This window comes from Vipera ursinii (genome assembly GCF_947247035.1).
Source record: "Vipera ursinii genome assembly, chromosome: 3".
Taxonomy (NCBI): domain Eukaryota; kingdom Metazoa; phylum Chordata; class Lepidosauria; order Squamata; family Viperidae; genus Vipera; species Vipera ursinii.
In genome coordinates this window covers 126,485,429-126,509,917 of record NC_139516.1, presented here as the reverse complement: position 1 = coordinate 126,509,917, position 24,489 = coordinate 126,485,429, and the positions used below count along the sequence as shown (strand labels likewise).

Here is a 24,489-nt window from a genome sequence, read left to right as displayed (position 1 = left end):
AAATCAAGGAGTTGCTGTTACATTTCCCTATAAGCATCACTGGTTGCATGTAAGGTCAGAAACCAATGCAATCATTTTTCAACTCGCTCCCCCCCCCACCCAACTATGTAATTGAGTGCATGTCTTGTGGCAGATTGAGCTATCAATGAAAGCCTCTTGTCTTGGTTCCCAATCACGAATTGTGATGGTTGGTTTGTTACGCTGGCAGATCTATCAAGCCACAAGTAATGTCATTTCCACTTAGCGTTACTCTACAGCCCTTTATGTTGTACTGCAACATTGCAGCCTAACTCCTTCCTGCTCTTGCTAAAAGCTATGTGAACCTTCATCTACCAGTAATCCAAGCCAATCCTTTAAATTCCCAGGAATGATTTCCATTGTGAGGACAAATGCCCCATGCAAATGCCTAATGGCAAGTTTCAGGATGTGCCTTAGTCACTGGGGCATTTGTCCTCAGAATGGAACATGGACAAGAAGCTAAATGGCAATGTTGAGCAGATATAGCCCTTGATAATATGATCTTTGTGGCATGCTTCAATGCTGTGCCCTTCGTGCCACAGTGTGAAGTGTCTTCAAAGGGACCATCTTGCTCAACTTCCCTAGCATCAGATGCTTGAGAGAGTCCTTAGCCTCCAGGTGTCTTGAGTTTATGGTAAAGACCAGTGCTTTTTTTGTAAAAGAAAAAGGTGCCAAAACTCACACATGTCATACAACCCACCTTGCCTACCCTACAAGGTTCCATCCAAAAAAGGTGCCGGAACTCCGTTCTGAGCGTTCTGTGAGGAAAAAATTCCCGGTAAAGACAGAGATAAATCCCAGTTGAGCAAGATGATCCCTTTGAAGGCACTTCACTCTGTGGCATGTAGGGCACAGGACTAAAGCATGCCACAAAGATCACACTGTCAAGGGCTAAATCTGTTCAACATTGCCATTTCCTTTACAGGGTGTTGTCCCACAGTTGTCACCACTGGCAGAGAAGTGAACTGCTCAGCAGCCAGTAGATTTTTGTGGACGGCTCCTTTCCACTTCTGCTTTTGTCTGTTGTAGACAGAAGCATGTTGGTCATTTTACCACTTCTTACTAAGTTTTCTCCCTGCAAGCAGGTTCAGCTACAAAAGGTAGTGCTATTCCCCATCACAGCTTACAGAAACATAGGCAAGCCTGACAGGAGCTAGTCACCAATGCTCTGCTCTTATTTACAGGCCCTAGTATGCAACTTGTGCACTAAGTCATAAATCAAACATCACATTGGTCCAGAGCTCAACCACAGGCACAACCTATGTGCTTGCAGTAGATTACTGTATCATGTCACCTCAGGATCATAGGCAGGAGCTGTGGTATTATTATCCGCATGCATTTACATACTTAATATATCTGCAAAGTAATTTGGGAAGTCAACAGGAGGCTGTAAGCTGGGGGGGCAAACTGCCGGCCCATGGGCCGGATGCATCATGGCAAAACCGTACCCACCCTATTGCCGGCAATGGAAAAAAAGTCATGATATGTCACGTCACATGACATTGCGAGTTTGACACCCCTGCTGTAAGCCATGACCACACAGGCCATACCTGGTAAGATGCCTATAGTTCATCCACCTGCCACGTCCATCAATGTTGCACAAAAAGGTTTGGTTTATAGTCACTCATGCATCCATAGAGTGATATATGTAAATATTATAAGCTCACTTGCTTTCTACTTGGATTTCCAGATAACTGCAGCCAAAACAGTCAAAACACCAAAGCCTTGGTCAGTAGCCAGGAAATAATCAGGAATGCCCTAAAGTCATTTTCAACCAAACCTGAGGCACCTCAGGTTCTTTTGGAATACACGGAGGCCCAGCAGCAAGGTAGCAGCAAAACAATATACATTTGTTCTATCTCACTGACACATCCACTTACCCAGTCCTTCTTAACTAGGCTGTCAGGTCCTAACTAGAGAGAGGGAAGCTGCCAAGTATAGATCCAGGATGATTCATAGAGTTGATGGACTTCAGGACCCCTTTATAACCGAAAGGCCTTCTTTGATTGATTTATAAGCCTGATAGTTTTCTACATAGGCCCTGCCTCCTTTGTCTGCTTCAGGTGATATTTCTCCTTTAATTCTTATTTATTTGTTTCCTTCTTATCTATCTCCCCAAGGTAACCTTTTGATAATATTCCTGGCTTTTGTCTTCTCTGTTTTGTTTTTAGGTTATAGCAGCTTCAGCCTAGTCTCATCTTATGATGTGTGGGAATGTCATGGAGACAATGATTTCCATTTATCCACAGTAAGTGTTCCAAGAAGGTTAGAGAGGATATAAGTGGCAACTCCATACAATAATGAATGAGGTGATAACAGTTTCATAGAGTAATATGAGATCAAACCCGAAGCATTGAAAGGAAACTGAAGGGTTAAAAGAGCTGACAAACAGCCCAACTATTCAGCACATATAAACCTAACAAATGGGTTTATATGTGCTATGCAATGAAAACATGTATGAGTGTGGTGAACCAAATGAAGCAACCATACTGTATAATTACCGAAGTACAACTATTACTTTAAGAGCTCAGAAAGGTTCTGACGTACAGAAATGTGAGCAGGAGAAGAATAAGCAGTAAAAAGCCATTAAGCCTGACCTTTAAACACAAGGTAGCAGCTTTTTCTAAAACTAGCTTGGCTGGTGAAATCTTTTGAAGTGCTCCATGCAAAGATGATGATACCAGCAACAGTTCTTTCATTCCTGATTTGCACTATGGAATCTGTGTACACACTATTTGGTGTTTGAAAGATACCAGTCCTATTTATATATCATATGTGCCTTTGTTTAAAATAAGTAAAATACCGCATAGAGTTCTTAACTTGGTGTTTATAAATATAATTACTGTCTAAATTATTATAATATATTAAAATAATTTCAGTATAAAAATATAAACCATTCATAAAGCCATATGAAGTATCTTAAAAGCATAAATGGGTCTTGTTAATTAAGACATTAATTAAGGAACAAAACAAACTTTGCTGGGTCAAAGAGAAAATATCATACAATACTGGGAAAATTTATCCAGAGAATCAGTGATATAAATACATCACAAACAATATTTTATCTTTAGAGAAACAGATGCGGGGGGGGGGATGGGGGGGCTTTGCAACACAATATTTAATAGAAACAATCTGAGTAAATGCTACCATGCAATGTTTTAATTCTCTGCATTATTGGGGCATAAAAAATAGATAGATAGATAGACAGATAGATAGATAGATAGATAGATAGATAGATAGATAGATAGATAGATAGATAGATAGATAGATAGATAGATAGATAACATTTATTGTCATTTTTTACTGTGGGCACAATGGCACACATTAAAAATAAAAATAAATTTAGTTGCTTGCTCTCAAAGTGTACACATACATAACACACATTTAAACATACTATACAACATATGTATAGACCTACACTGTTGCATATAAGCAGGGCTTTTTTTCTCATAGAACGCTCAGAACGGAGTTCCGGCACCTTTTTTGGATGGAACCTTGTAGGATAGGCAAGCCGGGTTGTATGACGTGTGAGTTCCGGCACCTTTTTCTTTTACAAAAGAATCACTGCATATAAGTAACATATAAATATTAATCACTGTCCATCTTGAATACATAACGGAAGGAGGACGCTTTAGAGTTCACAAGGTTAATACTGTATGGAACAAAAAGTAAGGCACTAGCTATTGGAAGAAGCCTTGTGCAAAGCTCCATATGGTTTCATAGAAATTCATGTTGTCAAGGTCTTCCTCCCTGAAATTAGTTGTGTATTTATTTTGAAATTTAGGATATAGCCTAACATTTCAGCACGCATATACAAGATATCATAAACAGCACATAACTGTGCTGAAGAGATTTTGAACATTAGTTGTCATCCATACTAGAATAAAATAAAATCTTCCCTAATATGCTCCTACTGAAATCAGAGTTTGCACTACCTTTTTACCACATTGTTCTCTACAAACAGTTGGTGGATTTAAGCACACTATTTAATTGATGGCAGCAAAAATTATCAAATGTTAGTTCAGGAAACATCACAGTTTTGGCAGTAAAATACTTTTTATTTCAACACATGCTTCAAGGTACTCATGCAATTACAGAAATTAATTTTAAAACTTTTGATTCAAATCTCTCTCTCTCTATATATATATATACATATATATATATATATACATATATATATATATATCCAAATGCCTCAGCTATTGTATAATTCACATCTATCTTTATTTTATACCGCTTTCTGTGATTCTTGTGACTCCCTATTGTCTGAATTATCTTTGTCTAGGATCATATGTCAGCTATCATTTTAATAATGCCTCCTAAAGCCCCAAACAAATCACAAGCAACCCCTCCTTGATCCATTCATAAACAGCTACGTAAGCCTGGGTTCCACATAGAGGAGCACTTCATCCCATTCTGTCAAGTGTGCTTTTAAAAAAGTACATTGGAAGGCAAATAAAACAAAGGAACATAAGCAATCAGCTTGTAACTATTTGTCCGACACTTGCCACCATTTACATTTAAATTTAACCTCTAAGGTTTTGTAAGGAATTGTGAAAAATACAATAATTCCCTTAGCAAGTGATTGTATATTAGAATGAATCAGTTAACAAATGTTTGCTTTTAATCTGATTTTGACTTCTTATCTCTCAGAATAAATGTAGAATGTATGTTCTGAAATAAATTAGAATGGAATGTATTCATTTCTGGTACAATTCAAATATTTAAGGTTTATACATCGAGCAGGAGAGGAAGGGGAAGGAAGGACAAAATACAAAAAGAGAAACTTTACAGTATAGTCAGCTTTATTTTCACTTTTATTGTGAAGCCAAATCCTAAATAAATTAATCTGTTCCTTGATACAGAGCTTAGCAACAGTAGCTGAAGGGAAGGTACAGGTTTCTCCAGCTTACATTCCACTTTTTATATTTAAATTAATAATTTAGCCATTATTTCTACAGGCAGAACTACTCAATCTAAATTTCTAGTTACAAGACTACTTGCTATTGCTGCTTCTTTCTTTGCACAGTCCTTCTTTTCTCCCAAATGCTCTTGAGTTGCTTCTAGACTTGAGATATCGTATAATGTTTTTCGTTGTATGTCTTTGTTGATACTTGCAGAATCGATTTAGTCTTTTAGTCTCAGCTTAGAATGGTCCTGTGGTGGGATTCAAATATGTGAACAACCAGTTCTCTGTGTGGATGCCGCTTCTGGAAGTCCATTCTGAGCCTGGGCAACAAAAAATTAGCCACCAGTTCTGCCGAAGTGGTGCGAACCGGCTGAATCCCACCACTAGCAATAAGCAATTCCAGGATAATGAGAGGGCTCCATTTCGCTTTATTCTGTCTGCAAGGACAAAGATTTTAGCCGCCCTCTGTTTCAGGAATCTAAAGCACCTTGAGGCACACTTGAATTCCCACTATGTTCCTGAAGAATAGTTTTCCAGGATTTTCTATCCTGTTTTAATCCTTCCTTATCTCATTTAATTCTTTAATAATGTTTTCATGCTTTCCCATCGTCTAATAATATCACAGCTAAAGAAATCTGCATAGCTATATGCTCATCTATTTTGTTGTTAATTTTAACTGGGAATACCTAATTGATACTGCAAAAAATGGGATGACTACTAGATGGTAGCATGTTACAGTTTTCTGGACATATGCCTGTGCCACTATCTTGTGGTCATTTAGATTCCTGCAGCACAGATATAGTAGCCTTATTCTAGGAACAAATTTATTCTTAGTCTGTGTTCTGATTTAAAGGCAAAATGATGCTATCCTTCAGCAGTACACATCCTTATAATTTATTTCTAACCAGTGCTTTTATGTTATTGTAATTACCTTTTATTGTACTTAAACATTACTGTAGTAGTTATGTTGGGTTTTTAGGTTTTATCAAGCTTCTATTAAGTCATGGTTACTATGTAATTTCTTCTATAATTAAATACTGCTGGTTTTACAATTTACAGGCTAACTTTTAATCACTATCCTGAAAGTCTTTGGATTATAATGATCAGATTTCAGCTACATAATCCTATGCATGTCTATTTGGAAATACGTTCCAATGAGTTGAATTGAACTTAACTCCTAGATATGTGTGTATAAGATTGCAATCAACTCCTTAACCCAGACATGTCAAACACAAGGCCCGGGGGCCAGATCCGGCCCGCAAAGTGGTTTCATGCGGCCCCCGAAGCCATCCTGGAAACAGTGAGGGAACGGCCCCCACTGCCTTGGCCCTGGCCCAGAGACCCTCCTTCTGTCAGAGACCCTCAGATCTGCCCCACTCCTGCCCAGGCTCCCATAGGCACCCTTGATGCCCACCCAGTAGGCCATATGCACTCTAGGCACGCCCACCCAGTAGGCCACGCCCACCCTGGCCATACCCACCCGGCCCCCTGAGGGCAACCGCAATGCTGATGCGGCCCTCAATGCAATTGAGTTTGACACCCCTGCCTTAACCTGTCTCAAATCCAGAATTGGAGTTAGAGTACAAGTGTCAGAGAGCAGAATGTGCACAAACATGATCAAATTGCACAGTATCTGGAATGTCATTAGACTAGAGAATCAATATTAACAATAGTAGTGCAATAATGATTCATGATTCTTCTGTAATAGCTAATTCAGATTTATTTAATAGGTGATGTTTATAATATTCTATCACTATAAATTTCATTATTACACTACTTGTGTTATTTAATGTGGTTATTGGTGAGCTGTAGATAATCTATAACAAATAGAGTTCATGGATATCAAAGAGACTTCATGCCATTGTTATTCTGTAGAAGTATTACATCTGTATTTTAGAAGGAGTTTATGGCCATGTGTTTGAAGGGTAAAAGATTATTTGGATGATCAAGATGTGAGGTCTTGAGTTGTAGCCTACCTAGTTGTCCCTCAATTATCTAAAAATGTAATGCAGGTCATTCAAGTCTGGTAAGATTTAGTAATAAAATAAAGGAGGATTACCAAGGATATTTGCTCTACAAATCTTGAAGTCTAAGGTACTTTAGAGAAATTGCTTACAGATGTGTATTCTTTGCTGCAATTTGATTTACGAATAAACTGAGATCTCTCCATGAAACATTGTTGGAAAAATGTTATGGACAAATTTCTAATAAGCCATGGTTTGGCTAGATATTTCAAACCAAAGCTAAAAAGGACATGATTATTCTGTAGAAATATAGTATGCTGAGTACAAAAGAACATCATAGTGCATGGGTTCCCGAATTTAAGAGTTTTTTTAAAATTTCACAAGAATGTTATTCAATCCCATTCTCAAAGATTCCCAGCTGTTTATATTCATAATAACACCAGCTGATATTTTTCCATGTTTGTTTCTGAAAATATTAAAAAAACTAAATGCTTACCCACAATTCCTCACAAGGGTATTCTTAGGAAGGCGGCAACAGCAAATGACTTCTGAAAAATCTTGCCAAGAAAACTGGAGGCTAGTCCCTTTGGGAGTCAATACTGACTCAAAGGCACACACACATACATGTGCTGAGGGTATATGGGGGCAAGGAGTGAAACTAATGGTTGTATTCAATCAAGAAGGCAGGACAGGAAAAAAATTTCCACTACAAGGAAAATAGACTGGTTACCAGCTCCACAAATCAAACAGGCAACAGCAGAACCAAGAAAAAAAATGAAGTAAAGTCAAAATACAAGACTTCTAGCTTGCTGAAAGCACAACGTTCTCATAATTATTAACTACATTAGCATTCACAGAGCATATATGAAGTATTTATTTGTGTTACTTTAAATCCAGATTATTACATACATTGCTGCCTACACAAATTGGCTAACTTCTGTTTAGTAATTATAGTTTACTTCTCAAGGCTGGCTAAGCTGTTATTTTTTGCCATGAAAATTGTATCCTTCTGATATGCTTTTACCTACATTACCTAGAACTGTCCTTTAAAGTTGTATGAGAGTTAAAACATCACACAGTAACTAGATTCAAATATTACCCTGAGCTCTAATATAGGTTGTTTGGTTTTCACATGGCATCCTGTGCAAACTAGGCTATTATGGCTTGTAATTCATAACATATGGCTTTAGCATGAACCAATTTACCATAGTTTATTTCACAAGCCATAGTTAAATATGCCTTTTTTTTACCAGAACCAATATAGGTATATTTGAAATGATTCACAAAATGAGTTAAATAAGGCAAGCATTCCTATCATTTGTATTTATGAATACTTTAGAGAGATGAGGCATGAGGGTAAATGGGCCAAGATGTTTATAATCTAAATAGAAACGGGAAAATGCTTAGGTAAGCAACAGAAGAATGTGTGCTTATTTCAATTTACATTGCTTATTTACAATACAGTAGATACTCAAATATTTATTGTACTTCCCCAGAAACTGTATCTGAGGAAGGATTTAAAAGAAATTAGGGAGATAATTGACTGCATGCACTTCAGAGGTAGTTGCCTTGAAAAGGGCAGCAACAAAAGAAAGCTGAAGGAGAAATTGGATGGTGGAAGATTGTAGAAAGTGATAAAGGTGCAGAGAGAGGAGGAACAACAAGTTCTTGGAGAGCTTTGAAAACAGGCTATGCTATGCAGTACTGTATTTGTATGTTGTCTCTTCCATAAAGCATTGGTTCCTAAATTGCCTTAATGCAACAATCCATTTCAGCTACTCACTGAACAGAGAAAGATGTTGTAGACGAGAGCCATGTTAGTCTATGGTAGTTAAAAATCAGGAGGAGTCTCATGGCACCTTTTCAAATTTTATTAAAAGGCATCAGCTTTTGTGAGCTATAGTTTACTTCATCAGACTGGGAAGGGAAAGCCTGTTCATACTTGCTATTCCTTCTTTCCATATCCACAAGTTTGTCCAAAAAAATCTGAATTGAGACCACATTAGGATTTGTATGGGAAACTGAAAACTATGCTTTTTATAAAGGTCATCATCATAATAAGCTACGAAAGCACGTAAAAATGCAAGTAGAAAAATAGGGACCACTACGGTGGGAAAGTAACAGTGTTCCATGCGCCTTTGGCGTCTAGTCATGCCGGCCACATGACCACGGAGACGTCCTCAGACAAGCGCTGGCTCTTCGGCTTTGAAACAGAGATGAGCACCGGCCCCTAGAGGTGGAAACGACTAGCACGCATGTGCGGGGGAACCTTTACCTTTAAAAAGGTAAAATTGTTGGAAGAAGGCAGTGGGGAAAAAAACCATGTATTGTTATCAAATAGATAGACAGATGTTTGAAGTCATCAATGGTTAAGCCTGATTTAAAAAGAAGTTACCTTTTATAGCATGGCAGCTAGTATTTCCTTTTTGCGGATGAAGAATGTGTATCACTTAAAAGAAAACAAAAGGGGTCATGAAGAGGTATAGGAATAGGTGTATACACATTTAGATACAAATTTAAAAATTAGCTACAGCCTAAGTAGAAATATATAATTTTCCCTTCTAATGGTTCTTTACTTTTAACCTTACTGGATAGTCGACTTTTGTGATCTGCCTTCTTTAAGGAAGACACAGACCACCATGGTTGTGTAGAAGGATAGATTTAATTACATGCTAAGTTTGGTTCAGCAGATACAGCCTATTATGTTAAATGGGAACAGACCTGTTCTCTTTTGCATCTGTGTTTGCAAGAAGGGAGTAGTGGGTTCGATAGTGTTTATTAGCAAAATAATTCTGCAGGTGTTCATATGTATATCTTCAAAGCTTTTTGCAGCAAGACTTACAATTAACACAGATATATCAGGGGTTAGGCACTACAGCTCTTTTAACTTTGGCCTCACCATCGTTATTAAAATGATTTTCACAGTCTAAATAAACATAGCCATCTTTTCTCTCTCAAAAGGCAAATGGGGGGAATCCTGTTTTTTGTACTTTTTGTATTTAAAATGGCTTGAAAATGTCTTTAAAAATTAACAAAACATGTAATGCTAGAAATATATATGATCTTACTATGTCAATAAGGGATCAAGATGATTGCAGCATGGATTTGATAGTCTTATACTCTGCTTTTCTTCTGGAATTTAAAATTAGGACTTATGCTTGAAAGCGTAACACTATTATAGAAAAATAGAATAGGAAGGAAACTAAAACATAATTTTTTGCAAGGCAACCCCGTTTTAATGCAACTTCCCAGATTATAAGTAATTGTGGTTCTTCTCCAGTAGTTTTGGAGAGGAAATAATAGTGTAGAAGGAGACACTCTGGCAAAAAAAAATGTGCGCTGGTGTTTTTATTTTCATGCTACAGGATTTTTTTTTAATTCCCATTTATATCCCACCCTTCTCCAAAGACTCAGGGCGGCTTACAATCTCAGCACAAATCAATGTGCTTAGCAATAGCCTTCATTCTATGTATATGCCTGCTTATTAGGGCTTTCCCCCCCCAAGCGGCATTATTACAAAGTCAGCTTATTGCCCCCAACAATCTGGGTCCTCATTTTACCTACCTCGGAAGGATGGAAGGCTGAGTCAACCTTGAGCCTGGTGGGATGCGAACCTGCACTAATTGCAGGCAGCTGGTGTTACTTAAGGAGTCATTAGCCCACTGCTCCACCAAGGCTCTTCATGCATATGATGATGATTTCAATGGAGCAAGGTAATTTCTTCATTTCTAGAGCACCTATCAAGCTTCCCATGCCTATTTTTTTTGTATTTGTTAGATTTATATCCTGCCTTTCATTCGGGAGCTTGAGACAATGCATGTAACAGTGCTTTCTCCAATATTTCCCAACAACAACAATCCTCTGAGGTATATTTGGCAGAAGGGAAGTGATTGACTCTAAGTTACTTAGAGAGCTTCTGCTCCTGCAGGTGGATAGAACCTGGCTCTCTTGTGCCTGTCCAATATCTTAATCATTGTACCATACTGGCTCTTTAGCATGGGAGGGCTAATGACTTGCTGACCAACTGTTAGGGTTAACATTTCTCCTCCATCTGTCCTATATTTGTTCCCCAATCTTATCTAAACAAAAGTGAGTTAGAGCTGATGTCCATGACAATTAAAGTCAGAAAAACTTGGTTTCTAATCCTTTGGGTCTAATACTTCTTCACCCATGACAGGACTAGTTTTCTTGGATATGTGAAACATTTGCTAAGATCTTATTTAAGAATGCTGATTGGATTCCCAGATTCCCAGGCTGAAGTAATGTGCCAAAATTAGAAGTTTTCTCTTTGACCATCATATACCATTGCCAGGCTAGTGTATTAAGTAGATTAGATGTATTAAAAACAGTACTCCCCCTTTTTCATTCTCACTGGGTGAAATAACAGTGATGATCCCTTTCTCCCCCAGGAAGCTAAAAAGATGGCATGCATTACATAATGACCAAGCCAACTGTTATATACATGGCAGTTACAGTACTCCAAGTCCTTTGATGTGCACCTGTATTTATATACAAATATACTGTTTCATTCATTCTTTAGATATACACTAAGAGGAAAAAACCTTACCTAAATATCATGTGTGACCCATAATAGAGGTTTCTTGTTTAGCATGGGCTTCAGTAAATAGCAATCTACATCAGGTAAAGGGATTAACATCTGCAAATATTCAGGGGAACAGCTCTGAGGAAGCTCGAGGAAGTTCCAAGAATGGTGTTGTGTTCAAAACTTCCATATTTTTCAGTGCTTAAAAGATTATGAGAAACTCATCTGTAGATACTGTACTTATAGATTCCTAGGGAACTATATGTTTCCTGTCCTCTATATAACAGAATGAGATGCCATAGCTTCAATGTATCCCATTGTTTTTGGATTCTGTATAAATGCTGCAAAGCATTAAATTATTTAATGACATTCTACCATTTTATAATCTGAACAGTTGTTAGTCAGCTATGTATCTGTCAAGATGCATGTTTTAGGTTATGTCCACTGGAGATTCTTTGCAACACTGACCTGCTCTAGAGTCTGGAGAAAGCATCTTGAAACATTATGATTCTCCAATAGATTAAGCTACAACTTGTAATTGACTTATGTGAAAGAAATCTCAAAATCATTCAAGGTACTAGTAATGGTGTTCAAAGCCCTACATGGCAGGGGGCCGGAGTACCTCAGGGAACACCTGCTGCCGGCATCAATCTCCCTGCGCCCTGTGCGTTCCCACAGAGAGGGTCTCCTCAGGGTGCCACCGATCAGAGAATGTCGATTGGTGGCCCCCAGGGGGAGATCCTTCTCTGTGGGCGCTCCGGAACTATGGAATCAGTTACCGGTAGAGCTCCGGATGGCGCCCGATCTTCGCTCCTTTCGTCGCGATCTCAAGACGTTTTTGTTTGTACAAGCCGGCCTAGCCTGATGGGGGATTGGTGGGGTTTTTTATTCTTGTATTCTTAATATTATCTTTGGGGTTTTATAATTGTAATATATCAATTGTTTTAAAATCGGGCAATTATTTAATTTCCTTTTAATATTTGTAACTTTGTATTTTATTCTTGCCCTGTGAACCGCCCTGAGTCCTCAGGGAGAAGGGCGGTATAGAAATATTATTAAATTAAAAATTAAATTGTGAATGCCCATAAATCATTGAACATTAACCCATCCCTTAGAGGTAACTAGTTGTCTGGGCATCGCATAATGAAATGTTAAGAAAATGCTCCTACATTGCAGATTTTGACTGTTCTCTGTTGATGAAGAACATATAATTTTTAATTTTTATTACAGAACAATGTCCCAGGAAACTGAAGCCAAGAATATAGGAAATTAAAGTTAGGAGTGTGGGACTTGCTATAGGAACTGATTTTATAGGGTTTTATTGACATTTTTCTTATGCAGCATTACAAGCCCAAGACTTTTGACAGACAAACATTGGAAAGCTTACAGAAAGTTTAGTAAACAGTAGCTGAGCACAGATTAACAGTTAATCGTGACCTTGTGAATAAAACTGTTATACATAAATACAGAGAATTCAAAGCATATTTAATAATTCTTAATGTATTGTTGTTAGCAAGAATATTGCTAATAAAGACCACAAAAAGAAAGTCTGACACTAAAATAAAATAAAGCTTTGAGAAGATGGAGCATAAATCAAAATTGCTCTAAATAGGTTTAATGCGAGATAAGACAGAAGTGCTGGTCCTTTGCCCAATTGATGAAATATTTAAATAATAAGAAACTTCAGAATTAAAAACGTGTTTATTCATTTCTTATAGCAACAGTTTGCCTGCTATCTGAGCAACAGAAAAATCAGCTGGAGCTCTATAAGGTGGTTACATTTTTTTTAAAAAAATAAGGATATTTAATATTAACTTGTTGCCATGAAATATAGAGGTTATCAAGCTATATTGAAAAAGCTTGGAAATAACTAAATAAGCTAGAATAAATAGTGCTCTTTTTTCATAAAAAATAATCCTGACATTGGCCAAGGCTTAACAGTACAGTGAAGGTCAAAGTAGATGTGATAGGTATGAAAACATGCAGTGCTTTTTTTGTAAAAGAAAAAGGTGCCGGAACTCACACATGTCATACAACCTGCCTTGCCTACCCTACAAGGTTCCATCCAAAAAAGGTGCCAGAACTCCGTTCTGAGCGTTCTATGAGAAAAAAAGCCCTGAAAACATGTATGAAAACATGCCTCAGAAAGAAAGACCTGCTCTAGTTATTTATCAAACTTCACAAAAAGGATGGCTGTTGAGACCAAAGGGAAGCATGTATGCAGATTACTGACCAATTCCTGTAGCCAGTTTTCTTTTAGAAAAGTTCACTTCTAAGTTTGGAATTAATCCTAGAAAGAGGATTTTTTTTTTAAAAAAGTAGCAGTCAATTTGGGGGATGGGATGCTGCTGATAACAGCAGAAACATGTACCTGTTGCAGTAATTTAACTGGGAGCAAAAATGAAAAAAAACTTTTCTGACCAAAGCAAAATGGATGCATTATTTTATACATTGGCTTAATGGATCTATTTTGCACTTTTTCATGACAAAAAAGGACTGAAGATCATAATCCCTGAAATTGATGATTTTGGTGGAACAAGCCTGCAAAGGGATCAAATTTAATCATTTTAACTGTTTTTAACTCTTGTATTGTATTGATGTTTTTAAATACTTTGTAAACCGCCCTGAGTCCTACGGGAAAAGGGCGGTATATAAATTCAATAAACTTAAACTTAAAGGCTCTGAAAAATGTATGCATACAAGTAGTCCTTGACTTACAACAGTTCAAAGTTGCAATGGCACTGAAAAAAATGACTTATGACAGTTTTTCATACTTATGACCATTGCAGCATCCCCATGGTCATGTGATCAAAATTTGGACACTTGGCAACTGACTCATATTTATGACAGTTGCAGCATCCCTAGGTCATGTGATCAACTTTTGCAAGCTTTTTACAAGCAAAATCAATGGGGAAGCCAGGTTCACTTCACAACCATGTTACTAACTTAATAACTGTGGTGATTCACTTAACAATTGTGATAAGAAAGGTTGTAAAATGGGGCAAAATTCACTTAACGAATGTTTCACTTAGCAACAGAAATGTTGGGCTCAATTATAGTCATAAGTTGGGGACTACCTATATTTTGGTACTGATAAGTATTAAAGGAGGAGCATTCATACTATCACACTGAGAATCACATTCTGTAGTTTCTAAAAACTGAAGTTTTGCATTAGAATTTATATCACTGCTTAAGGAGAAGCGTGTTGTAGAACAGCCTAACTTTTTATGGAAATTGTTTTTCTAAGTTTTCTAAGTATCTAGGTACATAGGTAGATACATTATGGTAAGAGAGGGTAGGAGTATCTGCACCACAGGTAGTGAAGTCAATTAACATAACTCAATTTGCAGATTTTTTTTTAGATCAAGCAAGAAACAGCAAAAGAAAAGGAATACAAGACTTTAATAATTACTTGCTGACAAAATCAGACAACTGCCAGTCTGCTCATGACCGGTAATTGGCAATTACCAGCAGAAAAAAAGCTGGCTGGTCTCGTTTTTTGGCAGCAAGCAAGCAAGCAATGAGATGTGATTTGCAATATCTGAGCTTGTGCAGTGATGTCACTACATAATCCCTGCCCCCAAGATCATAAGGCAGGAATGTAAAGATGGAGCTTAGAACTTCTTTCCTATGGACACTCCATGGAAATAAGCAACTTGACACCCTCCAGACTACAATCCCTATAATTCTCTTCTAGTAGATTTACTAAGGTCCACAGTAATTTCATCCAAAAGATGTAGAAATCATCATGCTGTTAGGTGCAAAAAATCAAAATTTCATGCACTCCAAAAGATGGGATCAACAAAATGCTTCCTCTGTTAAGACAGATAGAGTTATGCCTGGGCAACTTTCTCTTAAATGGAATGACTGGTGTCAAATTAAGATGGAGATTGCTGCTTTTGTTAGCAGTGTTAGTGTTTTGGAAAATATCTGGTAGGAATTTAAGAAAAGGAAATTTTGAATGCTTACTGAGATCCTGCAGAGGGTGCTGTGCAGTGAAAGTGTTAAGTGTGGAGGTCTGAGTTTAGAGGCCTGAGTTTCTGGTTGGAGAACCTACTGTTTTGCAAATTCAGGAGAGAACTTGGCTTTATGTAAAGCCAAGATGGCAGCACAAGGAAAAGGTAAGTGGGTTAAGATGTGGAGAGTACTTTCTGTCCTATACTTTGTTTTCAGCCATCACAGTCCACAAAAACTTTGCCTTTAACCTCCATCCTAAACACTCATACACACATACAACTACAAACATAATTTTTGCTCTTCTTATTTTCTCTCCAGTCAATATTAAAAATGGATGAAAACATAAGGGATGAAAAAAAGGAATTTTATTTTTAAAGTGTATGTACGTATATAGATTCCAAGTGGTTCTCACAATTTGGAGACAGGATTAAATTAGCCCAAATAAGTATTTTGAAGGACAAGATGGCGTCTTCCCATTCCATGTGTAGAAGCAAACTGGAATGGACACTTTCCTTTCTTATTTAGTATTTAAGATTGGAAGCTTAAACCTCTTATTTTGAAGAAGCCTGTATCATTTTTTGAAAATAAAATAAAAACATTATAAAAGAGAATATACTGTGTTCACACTACTCATTTAACCAAGGTTAACAGAATAAATTCAGTATCCAGTGTTTGGACACAACTGCACACTATTTATACCAGCCGGTTCTTTTATGCATTCTTGTCAGATTCAGACACATTAGGATGAACTAATGTGCTAGTATTTTCTGTCCAATTTTTTTTTAAATTTTGGTGGAATATTCCTTTCCATTAAGCTTCATGTAAGGCTGGAGGGAAAATCTAAGACAAAAATATGTGAAGAGAAATTTAATGAGAAGAAACTGAGGTGTTTTCAAATCAGTTGTTTCTCCTTTTCTTCTTTAGCTTCAAAATATACCTGAAGGAAATTCACCCTTCAACCTTATTGGCAACTGCTTTTCCTGTTTTTTTTTAAATCTAGTATTTGTTCCCATTGACATATAGTTCTAGAGAAAATAATTGCTGAAGAAAGAAAAATCAGGGAACTGGAGATACTAGAAGTTCAGCATTAATTCTGTCACAACTTCCACCTTCACTGCTGCCTTTCACCTAAATTGGAGAAAAATACTTGTTGATAGATAGATAGATAGATAGATAGATAGATAGATAGATAGATAGATAGATAGATAGATAAATGATAGATATCTCTCTCTCTCTCCTCCAAGTAAACATGCTCAAGCCCCCCCCCACACACACACACATTCTCCAATATGAACTTGAGCATATTTACTTGGAAGCAAAAGTTACTGGATTCAGTGAGACTAGGTACCAAGCAAGTATTTACTTGGTGCAGTTTTGTTCTTTCAGAGATAAGGTATGAAAAACTGGTTTTGCAAATATGCAGAATAGTGTGAGTAGAATGGTACCCACCATGGGGTACTGGTTGAGTAGGCTCATAATATCGCCACATACCTGCTATTGTTTTCTTAGGTAACAGAAAGTTAGTTGTACAAACTGTACAGGTGCACTTTAAAAACGAGAACAAAAATGTTTAAAACATGGGAGGAAAGTAGAGGAAGCTGAATTCAAATGATCCACTTCATATAAATGCATATAAAAAGAGATAGTTTTAATTGTCTGGCAAAGCTCTTCTCTCCAACAGTTGGACCTACCACTTCAGAAAGTAGGAGAATCACTACAAAATATGCCCCCCTCCCAACTCCAATTGCTTGGAAACAAGCCAGTGGGATATCATAGTCAATAGTTTAGAAAACTACTGTAAAATCAAAGAGGACCAGGCCAGTTACACTTCCCAAGCATGGTTATTCTATAGGTCAGGGGTCTTCAAACTCGGCCCTTTTATGACTCATGGACTTCAACTCCCAGAATTCCTCAGCCAGGCACACTGGCTGAGGAATTCTGGGAGTTGAAGTCCATGAGTCATGAAAGGGCCGAGTTTGGAGACCTCTGCTATAGGTCATCCACAGGTATGACCAACATTGGTTCTGTACTGTACCTTGCTCCAAAACCTGCCAACCAAGGGTCCATATAAATTGCTTCCTCTAGGATTCTCTGGAGTTGCAGGACTGCGATTCTTTCTAAATCTTTCTAAGAAAGCTGGAGACATCTAAAATTACCCCACATAGTTGAGAGTGAGTAAAGTCTTCTTGAGCAGACACATGCCATAGCCTCCCTGTGAGATGACAGAAATACCCTCTCATTCAAAGAAATGTTTACTATCCAAATCCAACCTCCTTTCACCTTATAGGGGAACTTACCAACCATGAGAGACAGAGATGCAAATAGAGAATGGTGGAACTAAAACTACAAAGTCATTATCTGTTCTTCCAGAACTCACAGATTCAAAATGATTTAGATCACTCACAGTATGAAATCCCAGGCATCCATATTAGCATCTGTAGAGCCCAATTCTTCTTGAATCTGAGCAGTTTCATTACTCATTTCTTCACGGTGAGCTTTCAGATAGTCTTGGTGAACATCCTTTCCCAAGGCAGATTTAAAGAGGGCCAGGTAGCATTCTGCAGACACAATCAGGATAGCAAAAATCACACCTCTGTATGGATCTGAACATGAGCTTTTACCAGTGTGTATGCACACTCCAGATGGCTTTACTAACTTCCAGTGATGTTCTAGGACTGGCTTCAGCTACTTCACTTCTCTGAGCTCTTTAGTAAACCAAAGAGCTGCAGTTGAGCTACAAGAGAGATTATTCTACTGCAGTCCAGTCAGGCACCCTAATCTCTTTTTCCCCATTCTGGTAGATAACCAGAGTCTCGAACTGCCTGCCAGGTCCTTGGGAAATTCCTTATTCATCTCTTGAAAACCCGAGAGATAGATTAAGTGTTTGAGGAAAACTGATGTAATAAGTTATTCTCCACCATGGAAGAGGATCCCACATAAGTGGATTTCCTAATTATATTCCTTGTGTCAAGTTTCCGACGTATGGGCTTTTCAAGTGACTCTGAGGCATTGTTTACCTTAAAAGTCCTTTATTTAGCCTTATACACCAGCAAATGCTTGCTCAAAGGAAGCTGGAATCTGAAATCTCCACCCCCTTGCACAATATATTAAACACAATTCTCCACCTTTCTAATTTTGTCAATCATATTCTCCAATTAATTTAAAGAAGCAGTTTCCCTTCTGTTAGAAAACCCGCCAAGTTCTTATCTTCTTTAATTTCATGGCCTAGAGCAGGGGTAGGCAACCTCGGCTCTTTTATGACTCATGGACTTCAACACCCAGAATTCCTGAGTCAGCTATGCTGACTCAGGAATTCTGGGAGTTGAAGTCCATGAGTCATAAAAGAGCCGAGGTTGCCTACCCCTGGCCTAGAGGTACAATCCTCCTTCTCCCTCCTCCCAGCCTTAACCCTATCTCTTAAAGCAATACACAAGTTTAACATATGAAATAGCTGCTTCTTCATCTCTTGTCAAGCAAGAACATTCGATGTTAGCAGCGTTGGCACCTTGCCTTGTTTCTGCCTTTAAACAATGGTGATACCTTTTACAATACCTGATTTAGAATCATTGCCTCTCTTAAGTAACCATCTTATAAACATTCTCAAATAAGAGTGTACTCACTTTTTCACAATTTAGACACATCTCTATCACCAGATTTTTCACTGATAGATGAACTTAGTATTAAATGTGTTGCAAATTGTAATTGGCATGTTTAAATTTTATATTCTGGGTGTTGTTGTTTTTTTAAAAGTGTTGCATCTTGAGTGCTTGCCAGAGCAGAAAGGCACATAGAAACCAAATAAAATATTCAGGTTTATATAACATTTGATGACAATCAACTAAACTCATTTTGTTTTTCAAAGACAATACATCTTCCTGATGGTAAAAATACCATTGTATTTTAGTGTGGCTTCATTCCTCTTAATCTAGTGAAGTCATAATTCTGAATCCACTGTACGTGTTATTATGATGGAAAACTGATTATGAATAATCACATTAACAAAAATACCCTTGATGGGAAGACACAAAGACATTTTCAAAACAAATACCTAAAGATTAAGGCTGGGATGTTTGGCGTCTGATTTGTAAGGCATGATCTGCTGAATGTGGGCAGTAGGTTTTGTAGTTGTTGGTTGATGACAGATAGCATTTTTGTGTAAGCTGAAAGTAATGCAGGAGAGGCGTTAGTTGTGGTGATGATGTTATATTCTTTTGATCAGTAGCTGTTTCTATCGAAACCACTGTTGCAGCTGTTAAACAAATCACAAAAAATGTAAATATGTGACTAATAGTAGGTTGACTATAATGCGAACAATAATGTTGTTATCATGCCACTCCTTTCAACACTCTGAACAAATTATTTATATCTCTAGCTCTCCTCTTTCCTCAACATACTTTCTGCAGAATTCCAGACAGCCAAAAGGTTAAGAGCAATTTTATCTCTTCAACATTATCTTGTACTGCTTAATTTGGGGAGGGGGTGGGTGGATGAAGGTATTTTTGCTTCAAGCAAATTGGCAATTCTATGGTGAGTGTGAATATGTGATGCAACCAAAGAAAAGCTGATGTGTTTTTTACTTTTTACATTACCAAAGTCCAAAAAGATGTACTTTTTTCACCTGCACAGTTAAATACAGGATATCTTATGCCATAACAAGTCTGATTCAAGAACAGGTTTTCTCACCATCTTGCTTTGCAGAGATTTGCATGCCAAAAATAACTTTTCTCTCCCAGTGAAGAGGGAGGATAGACTAGAGCAGGGGTAGGCAACCTTGGCTCTTTTATGACTCGTGCACTTCAACTCCCAGAATTCCTGAGCCAGCATGGAATTCTGGGAGTTGAAGTCCACGAGTCATGAAAGAGCCAAGGTTGCCTACCCCTGGACTAGAGGAAAGAATAATGTGGGATCTTCTAAGGCGGGTGCTGGTGGTGCTGGTGGTGTGTCAAAGTCTGCAATAGCAGACTTTTTAAGGGGTCTGAATTGCAACCTTAAGTGGTGAATCTACATTCTACAATCTTCTAAACCACAGGTCTGCAACCCGCGGCTCCGGAGCCGCATGTGGCTCTTTCAGCCATCTCCTGCGGCTCCCAGTCCTCTGCCATGTGCAGTCCAAAAAAAAAAAAAGTGGGACTAAAAAAGTTCAACCAATCAATTCAAATATGCAGGGTAGGTGCATATCTCGCCTTGGCTCCACTCTTCAGTCAAACCCTGTTCTGCGCATGCCCCCATGTACGCGCATGTGCACACATTTTTTGCGGCTCCCAGTTTTTCCTTTTGTGAGGGAACCGGTTCTGAGTGGCTCTTTCACTGTTTCAGGTTGCTGACCCCTGATCTAAACAATGATGATACCTGGGCAGAAGTTCTATGAACTTCACTTAAAACTCCTGTACCTCCCTCCCAGAATGTTTCCTCGGCCCTGCCTATTTTTGAAATGCAATCTTTGAGCCACTGGAGCCATTCCATACATATCTTATATGTCTCTTCCCAGTTGGTTCTGGGGTCCTTTGATTTGGCAGCCTCCTGTTAGAGAGCCAATTTGAATTCTCACTCAAGCACAGGCAATTGTACTTTAAGAATGCTGGAGCTTATGGACTGATTGTTTCCACTGGCAGTAACCCTCGTCTTATCCTGTCTCTTGCTTAATTAATTCTCCTCACTTCATTATTATTATTATTATTATTATTATTATTATTATTATTATTATTATTATTATTTATTGAACTTATATACCGCCCTTCTCCCGTAGTACCCAGGGCAGTTCACAAGGCAGTTAAAACAACATTACAATACAAAAAGTTAATAACAATTAATATAGATTAAATTATCCTTGATTAAAAATCTAAAACCCCTATAACTCTGATTAAAACCCAATTAAAATAAGTTAAAAATTAAAAATTCTCATACAGGCAGTCCTCGCTTAACAACTAGTCATTTAGAAACCATTCAAATTTACAATAGATTCCTCCCTCTCCCCCCCCTGTTGTGATTCAGGGTCAGCCTGTGGGTTCGGCAGTTGGGTCGGACGACTCAGAGGAGGAGGAGCGGGGTGTTGAAGACCTTGCTGAGGGGGTTGAAGATCTTGCTGATGAGAGCCCTCAGCCAGGCCCCTCCCACTTGGTCACCACAGAGACCCAGCTGTGTGAGCCTGACAGCGTGGATGAAGATGACCCACAGCTGGCCCTGTTCAAGGACGCCCGACGCAGGAGGCAGTCAATTAGGAGTAAACAGAGGAAGGCAATGGGGCTTCTCGTAAGGAGGCAGAGAGAAGCGACGCCCTGAACTCTATATAAGGGGAATGTGTGGGGAGGGCTGGTTTGCTGAAGGCAACCGCTTGGATAGTTCATGTTTCTTTAAACTCCTGTTTCTTGGTTTGTCTTGTTCCGTTTGTTTTTGTGGTAATAAATTTGGCAGGCGTAATTCCAGCCTCTTGCCTTCTTGTAAAAGGGGTTGTCCCTGCCTTTTCTGCAGGGCCGGTAGCAGGCTGGTACAGAACACCCCCCCCCCCAAAAAAATACTTACAATCCAGTTCCGGAGTTCTGATGGCAGTATAGGTGCTTGTCAATTGGCTCATCTTTACAGCCAGCTGCAACAATTCCATGGTCACGTAACTACAATTTATAAGGGGGGGGGTTGGCCAGTTTCCAACCTTTGGGGCTAATTTCCAGCAAAAATGCTCATACAAATAAATGGATTCACTTAATGACAGAGATGTTTGCTTATTGATTACAGCACTTGCTTAATGATTGCTGCGTTTGCTTTAGAACTGCTACATTTAAGCTCATTGCATAAATAAATAAGTCTCAAAATCAAGTATATTATCTGAGTGCATCAACTTACAATCATGTTAATTTACAATGGAAATTCTGGGCTTGTAAATTGAAGACTGTGTAGCAGGAAAACAGTTGCAGGCTATCCTTTCAGTGGTTTTTGACCACCACTGAGCCATTTGTACAGTTTTCTGCACAGCACAGTTTTAAAAAAATAAAAATAAAACATTCATTAAAGCAACAAATGTTACTTGAGTAGTAGTAAGGAAATACGCTGATTTTTCTGTGCAGTTGGAAGGAGAGCGGTGGATGGATGCAGTGTTCTCAGGGTTTTGAACTTCACCATAGTGGGGACAGTCTTGTTTGAAAGGGTTCTGAGATCGATCTTTAATTAGACTTAGTGCTACAGCACTTCCTTGTGGAATTTTGTGTTGCTCATGACTCACTAACCCCAGCTATGCTATCACATAGCATCTGTTTGTTGGTGGAGCCAATATATTTCTGACCACACTGAAGACAGTATGGATTGGCTAGCTTCCCATGGCAGAATGTTCTCTTCTTTGCCTTGGGTTCAGAGCTTACGCTCAGCTGCTTTTTTTTGTTCCTGGCTTTTAAGTATAATGGGGGAATAGTGTGATCATAGCTTTGTAGCTCTCCCATTTTACTTTTTTTTTAAAAAAATCACTGGACTAATTCACACATGTGAATGAAGCAATGCCCCATTGCTTGAGTGTTTTTCCCCATTCTTCCAGATTGCCTCGTAGTTTTGTTAGCACATAGAGGTTTAGAGCCCTCACTTCATACAGGCAGTCCTCGCTTAACAACTAGTCACTTAGAAACCATTCAGATTTACAATAGATTCCTCTCTCCCCCCCCCCAAAAAATACAATCCATTTCCGGAGTTCTGATGGCAGTATAGGTGCTTTTGAGAAAGGAATGAGGAGTAATAATAGTAGATATGTGAATTAGGTCAAACAACAGAATCTAATTGAGTCAATAGATTTAGGTCAAATAACTGAAACTACGGTAGTTGTAAGAAAACCCTCCAAAGCCCGTGCAATAATTATTTCTCTGAAACTAGGTCTTGGGGGGAGACAAGAACTCTGCTTGAGTAGATACTTTATTGCAGATACAAGCTTAATGATGACACAAATCAATTTCTACAACAGCTTAAAAAAAACAAGATTCTCTTTCTGTGTCTCTATGTGTCCCCAGATTCACACATTGACTTTCTGTCTTCAGTCTTTTAACAGAGCACTTGCATTCGATTTCACAGCTGGCCTGATTATACCTGGCTTGTTGTTATTATCTTTGAATCACTGTTGACTTTTGGCGATTGCCAAGACTAGTCGTGCATTTTTATTGGTAAGATTTTCGGAAGTGGTTTCCCGTTACCTCCTTCCCAGGGCTGAAAGAGAGTGACTGACCAAGGTCACCCAAATGGCTTTGTGCCTAAGGCAAGAGTAGAATTCTTTATGGCCTCCAGGTTCTAGCCTGGTGCCTTAACTACTACATTGTTCTGTACCAGCCTGCTACCGGCCCTGCAGCAAAAGCAGGGACAACCCCTTTACAAACGGCAAGAGGCTGGAATAAAGCCTGCCAAATTTATTAACATAAAACAGAGCAAGACAAGACACCAACCATGAAACAGGAGCTATGAAACAGGAACTTTCCAAGCGGATGCCTTCAGCAAACCAGCCCTCCCACACATTACCCTTAAATACAGTTCAGGGCGTGGCCTCTCTCTGCCTCCTTCCGAGGTGCCCCATTGCCTTCCTCTGTTTACTCCTGATTGACTGCCTCCTGCGTCAGGCGTCCTTGAACAGGGCCAGCTGTGGGTCATCTTCATCCACGCTGTCAGGCTCATACAGCTGGGTCTGCATCGTGACCAGATGAGAGGGGCCTGGCTGGGGGCTCTCATCAAGCTGTCCAGTCCCCTCAGCAAGCTCTTCAACACCCCCCTCCTCTGAGTCGTCCGACCCAACTGCCGAACCCACAGGCTGACCCTGAATCACAACATACATCAAACTGACTTGAAATCTGGTTAGTGGTTACCAAATGGTCATATCTGGTCCCAAGATCCTCTTTTCCTGCTTTGTTATCGCCAACCCACACATTAATATAATAGTTGTAGAGTTGCAGCTATTTACAGCACATCCTTAATTAAAAGGTCTCTCTCTGCTTCAGCTTTAGACTACTGCAACGCTCTCTACATGGGGCTGCCCTTGACGACCACTTGGAGGCTTCAGCTGGTGCAGAATGCGGCCGCGTGAGTTGTGATGGGGGTTTCCCGATACTCCCATGTAACACCTCTACTCCGCGAGCTGCATT

The 24,489-nt window shown here is 38.7% G+C and overlaps 1 protein-coding gene across 1 annotated transcript in view; it reads left to right on the top strand.

Moving 5' to 3' along the window:
• MAJIN (membrane anchored junction protein) overlaps positions 1–24,489 on the top strand; it is a gene marked incomplete at its 3' end in the record, with an annotated part of 41,368 nt that overhangs the window by 1,728 nt on the left and 15,151 nt on the right. Inside the window, exon 2 of the mRNA XM_083360299.1 lies at positions 2,190–2,266. Coding sequence (XP_083216425.1) covers positions 2,220–2,266 — 47 coding nt within the window. The 5' untranslated portion in view covers positions 2,190–2,219. The remainder of the gene's footprint in view (positions 1–2,189; positions 2,267–24,489) is intronic.